We start from the raw sequence: 15,241 nt of genomic DNA on the forward strand, positions 1-15,241 counted from the left end.
GGCAGCACCCCGAAGACGGGTTGCGTCGACCCCGCGGGCAACGGGCTGCCTGGGAAAGCCCCCGGAAAGGGCCGGGCAGCGTGGGATCGGGCAGCGTGGGATCGGGGCCGTGGGAAGGGCTGCAGGATCGCACCCACACCGCCGCTCACCCCCACAGCCCTGGAGTCAAACGCCAGGGGTGGGAAGCACCAGGAAGCCGTGGGGACAGGGCAACGCAAGCCACCCGAGCGCTGATTAATCATTCGGGAATGACTGATGAAGGAAAGTCCCTGCAGTGGGGAGTGAGCATGCAGGAAAGTGGATTTCTGTTAAATGATGGAGGGAGGGGTGAAGAAAGGAGCCTTCCTGCCTTTGCCACGCTCTGCTGAGAAACGCTTGGCTCGGCTTTTGAAACCAAGCGACACAACACAAACTACACCTCCCTCCTCTGGGCACGAGATGGGAATGAAAGGGGAATGATCCTACGCCAGGTCTCTGCTCCCCAGGGGTCGGTACATTTATTGCCACAGCACAGCAAGGTTTCGACTTCCCATCAGGCAGAGCAGGCAGCTACGCCCGAGTCAGCAACACCACTACCCAATTCACAGGAAGCAAGTTTCACTTTAAGACAGACATTAAAGTTTTAGTCAAATGCAAAGTTGTCTAAGCTTAGCACAAAATACTTGTCTAGGAGTCTGATAAACTCGAGGTTGTTATTTCATGCATGCATGCAAACAAAAAAGCGCCTCCTCACAACACATCCTGTGCTTACACAACTAGAAAGCCAAGCCTTGATCAGCAAGGCTGAACTGATAAAAACGGCTGTAGACAGAATTCTGCAAGTGTAGCACAACAAAACTAGGAATTGTCTCTGCAGCATGACAGCACTGCAACCATCTCTGCAGGATTAAGGTAATCCTAAATCTCACCAGGTCACTTCAGGTTGAATCAAGGTTAAAAACCTGGCTAGTTCTTGCAAAGACCTCCCAGGGGCTGGCAGAGGCATTAGGTGACAAGTCATTAGCACTGTGTTGTATCTTACATTACTGAAGGAACGTTACCAGGCTTCAGTGCAGGGGACCAACGGGAAGGTCCACCCTCAGGCACCAGCGTGCATTGGAGATGGAAAAGGTGCAAGAGATGCATCTGCAAAAATAAAAAATATGCCTCGGCAAGGCTAAAGAGCAACAAGTAATCCAGAGGTTTCCAGGCGCCAGAGTGACCTCTGCATTACTGAAGAGCATGTTTACTCACACTGGGGGTAGGTCAAGATAGTTATAAGAAACAGCATGTAAAATCCTGCCGAGATAAATGAGCCCATTCAGATAGGGCTGTCCAACATCTTCTGTGCGGCAGACGCCAGGCACGAAAGCTGCAATGGATGGAGTTTCTGAAGCCAAAACCAACACATTAGAAATTATCAGAAGTGATTACTGTTTGGGGAAATCCTTGGCCACAACATACACCAAGATTCAATTTTTCCATCTGAAACCAGAATCACTGTACTGACCGTGATTCACTGTACACAGGGCTGTTCGACAGAAATCCCCATTCATGCAGCCCTGCACAGCTCAACCCATCTCCACTCCATGCTGCAGCACCAAAGAGCTCAGGATTGGAGCATACTTTGTGGTCCAGGGTTGGTGACACATCAGAAAATACCCTGCCAGTTACTTTAGCCACGCAAAAGATTTGTGGTTTGTCTCAGTTCTGATAGTCTCTGATTCTGAGCACCTAAGAGCACTGCTCCATGCAGGTTTGTTTTGAAGCATTTAAGCACAGATACCCTGTTACAGATGCCCTGTAGCCCAGTGACAAAGTTATTCCAGAATTTATCAGCAGGTCAGCTATCTCTGTCCTACCATTTCCCTGAGAAGCAATAGGAAAGGTAATTAATCTCTAATATGCAGTTGTACCCCCACTGCAGATAGGAACAGCCTTTTTGTAAATCTCCCTCTAACATCTGAGCCATTTCAACAGTTCATTTTGACAGACATAAGTACACACTCTTAACAAACACACAGCACTGAAAGCAGCCCTACACCCACACACTGCCACCAGAAAGTGTCTCACCAGGCCACTACGATTTAGCACTGCCATGATGGCACGAAACACCTGAAGTCTGCCATTGTCCTGCCTCTGAGCTCCGGCCGCTGCCGCAGCATTGCCATGTGAGTGCCCATCAGGAGGGGGATGACACATCTGCACAGGCCAGGCTGCTTTCTGCAGCCATGCACCAAGTGAGGATGCTCAGGGCAGTTGCACAGTCACTGCAAACACGTGCATCCACTGTGCATCCCTGCAGTCCTGGCAGGCACTGTTGCTTTCCATGACCACTATGAAGATGTCTTAATGCTTTTGTGTGTAAGCCAGCTAGATGTTAATTCTTCATGAACTTTCACATACAGACACCTATCCTCCCCTCCACTGGAAACCATGACCATCCCTGTCCAAGAAGGAAGAAGGCTACTTTCTTCCTGGAACATCAATCCTTAAGAAATATTCAGTGCTGTGCAGCTGCTTCTTGAAGGAAGAAGCTTTCCCCTCTTTCTGGAGAAAGCGGTGAAGTTGTTTGAACGTATTTTTGTATACTTGTGCAACCCAGCAGTAAACACACTTCCATCTGCACATAGCGCAAGGCTCACCCCTGCACGGCTGAGAATTAAGCCCTGTGTGTTTAACATCCCACACAGGATAGCGCTGTGTTTATATGGTTTCAGCTACAAGCCGCTAACATAAGGAATAGACGCTTGGCTTGAGGCCCAGGTAATTCATCCAACGGTGGCAGCCACTATCAGACAGACCTCTTTTGAGAGGAGCCTTCATGAGCAGGAGCACAGTGGTGAATCTGCAGAGGCACAGTCTGCATGGGTGGTCTCTGAGCACCTTAAAGAGGACCATATGGGATTAATGGTACAGCTTGAGCACATATTAGCCACAGCTGTGTGACGCACGCTTGTACAGACCACATACCCACTCCTCCCACCAAAACTCCCTCACCACACAGCGAAGCTCTGCTTCAGATGTGCGAGTTTTGCATTGCTCCGAGCAGACCACAGGACCTCAGCTGCCACCGGCTGGCCGGCCCCAGCCCCTGGAACTGCTCTCCCACACGGTGGGTCCTGTGCCATGCACGGGCTCTGCTCAGGAACCATCCTCCTGCTCTTCCCCCTGCAGCCTGCTCCTAGCAAGAGGCAGGAGCAGCTCTGCTCATTTGACACCACCAGCCTAATCCAACTTGGTCAGGAGCTGCTCAGCCATAACAGGCTCTGGCCGCTAACAGAGTTTCTGACCTAGCCAGCACTCAGAGGGATACCACCTTTCCTCTCTGGAGGCTGGACTTCAAATCTTCCAACTAAAGGCTTCACACAAGTCTTTCCAAACTTCACAAGCTCACAGCTCTCTCCCTAGTCTTCAGGGACAGCACTCCACCACACACATGCTGACTAGGCAGGGTGCAGGCAATTACCCAAATCCTCACCAGCTGCAAGATTTCATTTTTAATCTGCAGTCTCACATTGTTCACATTTGCAAGCCTATTGTATTTCACATTTTTAACACAACACAAAAAAAATAAAGCAGTGGCTCTAGGGGCAATTTTGCTAGAGCTGGAATAGTTGCAGCAACATCACAAGCTACACTGCTCTGCCTGATCTCCCATACCCCTTCCAGTTACCTACCAGGTTAGGTACAGCGTTAGGCCACCTCGTTTGTTATCAATGCTTCCATTTCACCATGAAAAGATGTTTAGTAACATGCTACTACCTCCATCCAGACAGAACAAAAGCCCCACAGTTGTTGTCCTACTCCTAGATGGAGACTGGGCAGCTCCTTTCAGCTTCTGCATTTGAGCTTGAATACTCTTGCTGTCCAGGTACTGCTTCAGAAGCCTGAGCTACTTTTCTTACAGGTACAGTATGAAATATTCTGCAGCTTATTAAAGCCTATGTTTAAGTAATAAAGCTGGTTAATTAAAATATTTAAGCTTCCTCTGCCTCAGGCAGTGTTTTCAACCAATAGTTGCAGCACTTCATATGAAGCAGTTCATTTTTCCTCCTTCCAATTAAAAACCTGTTAAAGGTACATAGTTTTCTTCAGTTATTTATCTATATCAGAAGAGGTATTTCTTTAGTTTTAAACACTAAACTCAGAGCTAGGCTACAAAACCACAGCAAAATTTGAAGTAGATTTGTTGAAGTAGGGTTTTATGCCACTAACTTCAAGGGGCTTCCCTGGTTGAGTCAGAGTTGTTCAGCAGAGCTTTCCACTTGAGAAACCCCAGACATCGCCACTGTTTCCAGGGCCTGAACTAGCAACTCCTCACTGGAGCCTGCTGCTCCTGGTGCTTTCATGGCAGAGCAAACCACCTCTGTGAGCTGACTGTCGCAGAGTAGCTCCAAACCGTTTCCTCCCAGAAAGCAGTATATTGGGATATACTCAAGTGAGGATCCCAGCGGCGATGTGGTTAATTCTCTGGGACAAGGTCTTTGCAATACCCTTGTCCAAGAGTCCCACATGCTCCTATCTCTATAACTGCAGATGTCTGCAAGTCATTAGCATGCTCAGTAATGCTCACTTAGCAGCCACTAATCATCCCGTGTGACAGCACCAAGGGCAGGGCTGAGCCAGCCCCACTTTACAGTGGCAGTAAGCTGAATGCAATTAGTGCTTCTTCACTCTTACATTTTGGGAGAGAACCTGAACCACTGGTGGACTGACTATCCCAGGCTTTTCTAACTTTTTTGGATGCAAAAACATAACTGGCTACCTGTGAGCTGCACCTGCTTCTACACAGCTCTGGGGAGCCCCAGGACACACTGCAGCTCAGGGCCACAGGGATCTGCAGGCACTCCTTGGTAGCCTGATTTTTATGGCCCCTCAAGTAGACATCTCACTTGGCCTTTGGCCACTTGATTGAGCTGGCAATCCTTCCTCTTGCTCACTACTCAGGTTAGGTCAGGGAAGTACTATTAGTACAGGAGCTGGTTTATCAACATGCAGCCAACCTCTGCCAGCCGGGGTCTTCTCTAATAGCAGCTGTACCGGGTTGTGGTAAGAGTTACCCTCCTCCCTTTGGCCACCCATATTTGGTGTAGTTGTTCAGCTGTCCAGCACACATGCTGCATCCTCTGTTAAGAGTGTCAAACTCACTTCAGCCAGCACTAGATACCATGGAGCTACATCACCACAAAGCATTAAGATGGCACCACTGTAGAGGGTCCCATGGTCCCAGTTTAAAAGCCTCCATGTCTTTGTCCTGACATCTGACAGCCAGTGTCCAGCACTGCTGAGCTCGGGCTGTGGCACTGGAAGTCACTGCCCTTTCAAGAGTCACCACAAATTTTCCTAGCAGTCTCCAGCCTAGTTTTTCTATTTCTTCATAGCTGCATTTTTACCACAAGCCTAGAAGTTACCAAAAGAAGTAATCCTCAGAGACAACTAAAGCTGTTTCTATTTGAATTTTAATTAGATCATTGATCTTGTTCAAGCAGTTAGACAAGCTATCAGATATTTGCATGCAGTGACACTGTTAATCAACAGCCAGAACAAAGCTGAAACAACACAACTAGCATCTTAAGTCTTCCCACAGCTGGTATGTTAAGTCTGCTCAGACACCAACTCTTTCCCCACAGCAGAATTTGATAACAAGCCACATCTGAGCAAGTGACAACTGCTCAGAGAGCCACTGCAACTAGCAGTGACTCACCAGCAAACAGCAGCTCTGCAGGAGCATCCTGGTGTTGGAGCAGGCTCAAAGGCACCTTGGCTTTGGATTGTTCGGGAGACCGACAAGCAGAATTACTCCAAGTCTTGCAGAGAGAAGGAAACCCTACAGAAATTCACTGTCTAGCTATGAAGGTGAAGTAACACTCGGTACCTTGCACCATCAAGATGACAGTTAGACGTCAACTTTGTTTAGCAAGCCAGTGCTCCTTGTTCTGTAGCAAGGATCAAAAGCAGTCAGATTAATCCAAGATTTGTGTCTCACACCATGACAGATACAAGGTATATTTGTTACACTGTCAGTTCCCAGCCAGGGAGATGCATCAGAGACAAACGCAGGACCCTGCACATACCCCCCAAGCTCTGGCTCTTCACTCCTGTGGTCCATGCCCAGAGGGACCTGCTGCTACCACTCACCTTACAATAAAGAGAGGATCTGCACAAAGGTAAAGATCACCTCCAAGATGTACCCATCAGTGTTTTAGCCTTGAGACCTAAACTAGCTCAAAGACCTCACTTGCCAGTATTTGCCTATAGGAAGTCCACTAAAACTGCTGCAAGGTTGTTGTGAGAAAAGGGAATGTAAAACAGTTAATTATACCAATTAAAGGAAGCATAGATAGAGCACATTAGTATCTAGCTGAGGGGAACAGTATTTCCTCTTCTGTGTTTGAATAACCTTCAGATGCACATATCATGGGTGTTTGCTCAGAGCAGCTCCGTGCACTGTGCCTTCAGCTGCAGGGCTCCAGAGGAGACTTTCAAAGCTTGTTTACATAACACAGCTCACCAGTTGCCACCTACAGCTCATTTTAGGCCCACCAACCATGACAGTGCCCTTTAATGTAGGCTCAGAAGTACAGACACATACATTGTCTTCCCACTAGAGCAGCCACAGACTAATCAAAACCAGTAGGCAGCCACAAGCGCCCAGGGTAGCCTGAAGTCACCATGGGCTGTGAACAGTGGAGGAGAGCTGACCGCCAGCATTCCACCCCCAGGTCAGGCTGGAGCAGCCCCCAGGTCCAGACATGCTCGCAGCACCTATGCAAGGCACAGGAGTTGGCGTTTCAGGGCAGCATTCAATAGCTCAGCCCAGAGCTCATCTCACAGGCAGTTTGCAGTGCCCCCCCAGATTTCAGCACAAAAAGCTGGTGGAAATGCACCAGCCGTGGGCTAGCAGGAAGGGTGGCTCCACTGCTTTCAGTTACTGCTCCACAGCAGAGCGGCAGTGCAAAGGACCTGTGTCCAGTCTTGCGAACGCTTGCACCCCACCCAGACTTGCAGAAGACAGCAAGAGCCTCCCCAACAGTGTGGCAAGAGCAGAGGGTTGCTCACAGCCTCTGGCTGGTTGCTCGGCACAGCACCGACACCATGCAAGCACTGTCTGCAGCAATGCACCGCCTGCTAGCATGCACCTGGGTGACATGCTGCTGTGACAGCCCTTGCCCAATTTTTCCCTCACAGCAGGCAGGCTGGGTGTCATCACGGCAGTCTGTCTGTCTGTGCCCACCTCACCCTCAGAGGACCCAGCTTTCAGGAGCTGTGCTGCCACACAGCCTGGCCAGCTCATGCTGGAGTAATTCAATGCTCTGACAAATAAACGTGTCATGATTTACAGCATGCCCTGAAGCAAGAAAGAAGGAGCCACAGCCCATGATGTCATTGCAGCCCACAGCCATTTTTGTGCTATTACTGGGTAACGTTGGCAGGAGAGTTCATGCAACCTGCTGCTGCTGTTAGATGAAAACAGCTTGTCCCTTTGCAAGAAAGATTCCAGCCTGGATGTTCAAAGTTCTGCCACCACCAACTTACCAGCCTGATCAGTAAAACTTGCTATATTTCAGTGACCCAGAAAAAACAACTGAATTATCAGCTGAATTTATGCTTTAGAGATTGCCTTCAGTATTTATTGGTTCCTTCCCATTAGATTAGCTGTCTACTTCTGTGAGTTGTACGGAACAGCAGAGGACCATCACCTACCTGACTCAGAGGAAACATCCCATTAGCAACCAGTGCAGTGTGTGTGTGGCCACTCTTCTCAGTTTATTAGAGAGCCATGGCTGCTTTCTTCCAAGGGCAGTATCAGCAGGAGGTCCAAACAACCCCAACCCATCACACCAAGGAAACAGGATTCAGCTGCTCCATCCTCTGCCCACCCCCAGGCAGCTCCAGGGCAGTGTCTGCTGTGTTACTCAGCACAAGGGAGGACATGCAAGGCAACCCTTGCTTTCCCAGGAACTTGGGCAAAGCTTCATTTGGCTGTTGTTTGAAGTGGCCTAGCTTGTTTTCGCTAACATAAAAAAATCCAGTTTATTCTCGCAGTGGTTGTGAGTATTACAGTTGCCATGTACTAGCACAGTAGGAACTAGACATTGCATACATCTCACTACGGATGTTAGACTTCAACTGCTTACAGCAGAATAGTGTTTACACAAGGAATTGTAATCCATTAGCCAAACCCAAAGCCCACCACAGCGGATCCAATCCTCACTATGATGTACCAGATATTATGTAGACACCTCCAAAACTCAAGGTTAGTTGCAGGAGGGACAGAAAGCTGAGGGAGGCTCACAGACAGGTTAGAGACCACATCAGAGCCCAGAGAACCATCTCATTATGACACAACATACACTCACTGCAAGGCTTTTGAGTACAGGAACTAAGATTTATCTCCTAACGATGACCTGGAAGAAAGTGTCTTCCCTATCAGATTACAGAGCACTGGTCCTTCCTCAGGAAGGACATGAACAGGCAGGAGTGGGAGCTACAGAAACGTTTGCCTTGTGGGGAAAAGAAATCTGCACCAAGTCCCCAGAAGCAAAACCTAGGGAAGAAACCTCACTCGAGCTTCATTGCATTAATCCAAATCAACAGGCAGAGCTCACTTAGCCCATTGAAGAGATAACCTCAGATCTCGGTTGATTCAACTCTGAACCAGAGGTCAAGTTCCCAGGAAGAGCAAGGGTAGCCCTGCTCACCCCACCCAGGCAGCAGTTGCAGAAAGGGTGGGTGCGTATCCACCTCTACCACACACCCACCACTAGAGCAATCAAGAAAAGATAGAGGAGCAGCTAGCACGGGTTTCACAGACAGTATTTTCATGAAAACTGCTACTCTTACTTCTCCAAACACAACGTGAAGGCACATATCTGTTCCCCCCCACCGTTTGCATGAATTCAGCCTGCAACAAACTAAGCCTTCTGAGCAGTGCCATACAGTGAAGGCTGTAGCAAAGACTGTTCAGATCTCCTTACAAGGATGGGCAGTGCCTTCCCTTAGCCTTTTCTACATATATTTTGGTTTGGATTCTTCCCCCAACAGTTAACACTCAGCTACACAGCATTTCCTTCCTCCAGCACAGACATGCTTGGAGCATCTGATTCTGGTTTTTCTTGCCAAGTCCAAGCACATTGCAGCAACACATCCTCACCTACTTCCACCTACCATGCATGCCCATCACTACCTTGGTGCACCTGCATGGAGATGACTCCCCCTCCCCATGGGTGGATGCTCTGGAACAGGACCCACAGTACTATCACAGTACACACACAAAAAGCAAGAAAATCTCACAGGAACCTAGAGGTTGCTCTACAGAAAGCCTGGCTACCTCACCAAGAGCCAAAGTCAGGCTTGATGCTTTGTAAGCAACAGCCACTGGGACAGGCTCTTCAGGCACACTGGTACCAAGCGCTAACAGAGCCAAACCCCGGGTCGCTGAGCTTTGCATCTTCGTTATTGTAATGACTTACAGGTCAGGTGCCGTATTTGTGAGCTGCGTACCATGCCAGGCAGTAAAGACAGGTCCACCTGATGCTGGTGCCAGAGACCTGGCAAGTGTCACAGTACAGCAGAGGTCTGTTCACACCAGCATCACCTGCAACACACTGTTTTGCTCTGGTGTGCTTGCTTAGCATGTATTACTGATCTAAACTTGGCAGGCCCTTGTTCAGGTCCCAAACGCTGCACATCAAAGTCTGTTTCTGAGGGGCAGAGAGAACACAGAATTCCTCTGCAGCTTGGGGGATTCAGAGATCATTGTTTTACTGCCCATCACTTGGAGCAGACACCAAACAATACTGGCAATGCAGAAGCATGGCCACACACAAGGCTAACCACGTTCTTAGATTACAGTTGTAGGCTAGGAAAAGAGTTATCCTGACCCATTTAGATTTAAACATCCCCATGTAAGTCAATACAGGACATGCCATTAGAATATGGAGCAGTTAAGACTTCAGTCCTTCTTGAATAGCTGGCATAGCATTCAGTGCCTTAAATGAAAAAGCTGTTTAGCACATTAGTCTAACTGGTCCCAAGTAATTTTACTGAATGGTTCCAAGTAATTTTACTGAAGTTTGATCACTTTACAAGTTTCCGCTCCTATGTAAAAGAATGCAAGAACAGTCTGTGTAAGCCACCTTAAAGTTTCCTGTAACTTGGAGCAAATAGCTCATGCAAAGCCACTTTTTCTTCAGACCAGCAGTCCAACTATTGAAACGGAAAGTCCTGAGGAGACCAACCACCCTCAGAAACTGAAGCCACCTCCAGCAGTGAGGCCCACTGCCAGTCTATCAAAAATAATTTTCGAGGGGAAGAATTAAGTGTCACATTTCCAAGAAGCAGAAACCTGCCTCCAAGACACACTGGATATTTTCCAGAAAACAGCCTCCAGGGAAGTCACAGGTAAGTGGCAGGCAAAATGCAAGTCTATTTTGACTACCTCCTTATGATGTGTTAATGGCACCTGGAGTGAGACAGAGAGAGACCCTAAGTGTATACAGGCTGAAAATACTTTCCTTTTTTCAGTTTTCAAGCACCTAGCTCTAGGCATTACAGGACAATACATTTACCAAGTTATAGAAGAGACAAGTTTTCCTCTAGAAATTTAAGATTTGCTTTGTCACCCTTCAGTGTATCAACAGCCTAGGGAAGAAAGTTGGTTCTCAACTATTTTCCTAAAATGAGATTTCTATGAGGTACTCAGACTCACAGGTCAAGATACTTTCATCTTTAGAGCATGCTGGAGGTCTGCGCCATAGAGCACAGTGCATGCATCAAGTACTCGGTCATTAACCAAAACCCCACCTGATACACAGGTTAGGCTCGGTCAGAAAGAAACAGCCCTTCCAGAAGTACTCCTGCAGTTGGGACATCCCAAGACCCACCAAAGTCTCCATGAGGCAAGTACCAACAGACCATGATTATAACCCCATCCTCTCCTCACCCATCTCCCTCCTGGCATGGCTCACCTTCCTCGAGGCACTGCAGTGGGACTCAGGACCAAAGACAAACCTGAAAACCAACCACACAACTGCAGCAGAAGCTGGCACCAGATCCCAGTGCCACGGCAGCAGATGGCTCACCTCTCGAGGCACTGCAGTGGGACTCAGGACCACCACAAAGACAAACCTGAAAACCAACCACACAACTGCAGCAGAAGCTGGCACCAGATCCCAGTGCCACGGCAGCAGAGCTGCCACACAGCCCCAGCTGCCCCTGCCCATCCATTTACTTGCATCACCACTTGACATCCTGCAGGTGCGAGGCAAGCCAGATCAGCTCACTTACCTGGTGAAAGCACAACCCAGTAAAGAGAAACCACATGTTTTTCGGTTTGATCAATCTGACTGCAGCAGTCCAAAACTGCAGTTTTACCAAACAAGCCAGCCAGCCGCTCTGCACCCATCCTGCCTCTGCCAGCGACACAGGGCTGCCAGGCGAGCATCGGGCACAAGGACACTGCCAAGAGGCACCGAACAGTACCAGAGCACACACCTAGGATCTGCTGGCTGCAAGCTTCGGTGCAACTTGGCAGGTCACAGCCCAAAACCACCTGCCAGGGTTCAGACACTGAACTCCTCTGTTTCTAAGCTAAATCAGTTGACTCCTATTGCCTGGTATCAGGGTATCTAGGGGCAAGCTCAGTGCCAAATTATCTTCAACCCCCCCCTTCTCTGCCACTTGCTATAGCTTTTACCAAGGCACAATGTGGCTCCCGTACAAAGTAATCTGCAGAGCTGATCAGCTCCTTCAGCCAAGAGCAAAGCCCTTGTGCTCTACATTCCTGACATCCTACTCCCCAGCGCCTGTCACACCACATGCCACTCAGCACCCAGGAATCTGCACTTATCTCAGTCTAGCTGAGAAAAAAAAAAGCTAGACTTAACACTTGTTAACACTCTGTGAAGTCACCTGCCCCCCACAGCACCTTTTTCAGAGCTTTCAATCCCATCTTTGCTGGATGGCACAAAGCTCCTATGTGCTTTATGGCCATTTTTACAGAAGACCACACATGCAGTCAAATCTGCACTGAAGTGAAGGCACTTCATGCCTAGAAGAAAAGCATCCTGAAAGTACCAAAAGACTCTGAGCAGAGACTAAGCAAGGGGTAACAGCAGCAGGAGAGGTTGGACTCCCAACTGTGCCTCCAGAAAGAGTTGTGGTCAAACATTAGAAGTTTAACTGATTCCTCTGTGTATAGGCAGACTTATTTTAAATGGACAAAAACTGAATGCCAAAAGCTTGCTACTGAAAAAGTTTAAAAGTGTGGTTGTAGTATAGCAGCAGTAGCTGAGCCATAATACATGGCTTCCAAAACGTTCCTGGAAGTTAAATAATAACTGGAACAGGCACTGCATCCACTTAGCAGAGGTCTGATGGCATTATTAATGCCAGAAATCCAGCAGCTGCAGCTGTCAGCTTTTCCCAGCTGATTTGGCTCAGAGCTGGCCCTAAACACCCCAGGCCCTAAAGACCAACCTGGTCATAAAAGTTCTCCACCTAAAAGCCTTTACTGGTACATAGCTCCAGGCCCCGTAATGGCCCTGTTTTTGTTCAGCAACACAAAAGAGATTAAAAACTAGAAACAAAAAGAAAGCCCCAAGTTCTTCAAAACCTGCAGGGAGAAACACAGCAGGGACAGGCAGCAATCCCAGCCGACACTGCACCTGCAGGAGAGGTGGCATGGGCTTCAGCCCCTTCTACCAAGTGGAGCACCACAAGGCTTGCTTTGAACGTCATTTTGGAAAGCAAGTTCAGAATATTTTTTCAGGAGTGGCTCAGTTTATCCAGGACTGTACAGTAGGGCTCCTGTGCTACCACTTGGCTCCAGCTCTGGTGGCACAGCACGGATGGAGCTGTATACCCCTTCATGCATTGGCTGGGATATGGCAGAGGCACTAGCAGCCATAGCCATTCCATTCTCCCAAAGCTTCAACTACAAATTTTTTCAGGGTTTGGGGGTTTTTTTAATTTGTTTTTTTAATAGCCAACACAATGCAAGTAAACTGCAAAACAGTTAGACATGTCTTAAATGATTACAGCCACCCTGCAGCTCAGTCTAATTCTGCAGCAGCATTTCTAGAAAGGAAGTTGCTGGAAGCCAGGCTTGACCAGACTAACCTTGATCTCCCAAACCCACAGCCCTCAGGAAGTCCCACAGACAAATAGGAAGGCAGCTGGAGCAGCAACATTTTTCTAGGGCAAACAATACAATAGGAGGGGAGCGCTGGCCTGGTGTTAGCATTGTGGATGGTAAGGAGCTATTCCAGTGGCTGAAGCAGAGAGGTGAGCTCCGATGTTAGCAAAAGCAAGCTCAGCCCAGGAGTCAGCAGCTGCAACTCAAACCCCACTGTGTGCGAAGGGAATGCATCTCTAAGTAAATAATTAGCACCAGCTCCATTCCCAGCTGCAAGTACATTAGCTGTTTTGCCCTAGGAGGATAATCAGCCATTCGGGACCCAACAGTCCCCATTTATCCAAAGCCACTTTTGCACATTAGTAGAGAGGAACAACAGGGTACCCACCTACTCCACCCAGCCACAGGCTTCCAGAGAGGGCCAGGTCTCTCCCAAACTGGAGAAGTTTATATTTTCTTGCTATTGTAGCTAAAGCCTCTGAAGGGAAACAGCTTTCACCTTGGCCAAGAGTTTTAGACAACTGAACAGAGCTGCACTCACCCAAATTCAGCTGTGCAATTCATCGAGGCCAGAGTCACCAGGAGGCAGTAATTAGAGTTATCTGGCAAAGAGCTAGAAAAGGCATTCACATTCCTTCCCAGAGACCTCTCAGGCATTCAAATTATTGCTTTAGACTGCATTGCGGCCACACCTGAGCTATTCCCAAAACGGTCACCACAAGCATTCCTGAGGGACCATCTGCAATTTGACGTGCATGCCAACAGCTTTAGTTTCCTGAGCAGACCACCAGTTATCTAGCAGTTGCACCCTCCAATATGGCATGGACAGTCAAACCTAGTGCCAGCCAGGGTGGGCATTAGCTCAAACCACTTATCTCCTGTAGTTAGCACAAGTCCTTGTATATTTTCTACCCGTGACCTACCACAGCAGAAAAATTAAGGAGAAAATACAATTCTGTTCAAAAGCTGCAACTGCACTTCGGCAAGCACCCATGCTAATCTGAATACTGGCATCATCTACTGGGCTCTGGCAAGCAAGAAAAGTCTCCTCACTCTCCTATACCACCTACGGCAGCACCTATCTCCGCACAGCTCACCCACCCCACGAGAGTCAAGCTCCAGCACCCTGCCTGAGCCCAGGTACGCCCAGCCAGACGCAGGCTAGGGCAAGCATCGTCCCAGCTGCATCTCCTGCATCTCCTGCTGGAGCTGTTGAAGGGGTCAGCGCCTGGGGAAACTGGCTGCACAGGGAGACAACATGCTCTGGCACTGGGTTTCTTCAGGAAAAGACCTAAAAGCAAAGCCTCATCTATGAAATAGCGACTAAGAGAGAAGCTCAGGAGGATAGGAGAGCATTGCCAGCCCGGACAGCCCCACAGCACACACAGCTTTAGACCAACGCTACACTACACCCCCAAAGCTTGCTCTTTAAAGCGACAGCTAGGCTGTGGGGACAGCCCCACGGCACACACAGCTTTAGACCAACGCTGCACTACACCCCCAAAGCTTGCTCTTTAAAGAAAGAAAACGCAGCAATCCCTCAGCTTCTGACTCCGCAGCCCCAGGGAGCCCGGCCGGCAGCACCCCGCGGCCGCCCGGTGCCCCGAGCCCGTCCACGCTCTGCGAGGCAAAGGGCCGGCGCGGGAAAAAAAACACAATAAAATGAGGGGGAAAAAAAGCAAAAACCACCCTCTGGGGATGCACTCACCGATGGAGACCAGCTTGATGCTCTCCCGCTCCAGGAATTCGAGGGCCACCGAGACGTTCTCCAGCTGCATCTGGCGGAAGGTGGGCCGCTGGTGGTACTTGCGGTACATGCGCTTCTGGCTGAGCACCTCCAGGAGGGCGATGAGGCGCAGCCCGTCGCTCAGGTCGTGCTGCAGGTTGCCGATGCGCTTGTTGACGCAGCGCAGGTGCTCGTTACACCAGCGGGTAAAGGTGTTCTGCTGGATCCGCTTCCAGGGCGCGTCCTCCGCCAGGTCCTTCTCGGTGGCCGGCATCTCGCCGTCGGGATCGGCCGCTCTGCGCCCGCCCTGGCCCCGCGCCTGCGTGCTCATGGCGCGGCCCCGCTCCGCCTCCTCCGCCGCGATCCGCTCCGCTCCGCTCCGCCCGCGCCCCGCC

General features: G+C 49.3%; 1 protein-coding gene across 2 annotated transcripts in view; it reads right to left on the reverse strand.

Moving 5' to 3' along the window:
* Window positions 1-15,177, reverse strand: part of FLNB (filamin B) — a 73,380-nt gene extending 58,203 nt beyond the window's left edge. For both annotated transcript variants that reach the window (XM_009284459.2, XM_009284458.2), the window contains exon 1: window positions 14,829-15,177. In XM_009284459.2, the coding sequence (XP_009282734.2) occupies window positions 14,829-15,177 (349 nt within the window). The remainder of the gene's footprint in view (window positions 1-14,828) is intronic.
* Window positions 15,178-15,241: the final 64 nt, after the last annotated feature.

Source organism: Aptenodytes forsteri, unplaced genomic scaffold, assembly GCF_000699145.1.
Source record: "Aptenodytes forsteri isolate BGI_AS27 unplaced genomic scaffold, ASM69914v1 Scaffold53, whole genome shotgun sequence".
Lineage (NCBI taxonomy): Eukaryota > Metazoa > Chordata > Aves > Sphenisciformes > Spheniscidae > Aptenodytes > Aptenodytes forsteri.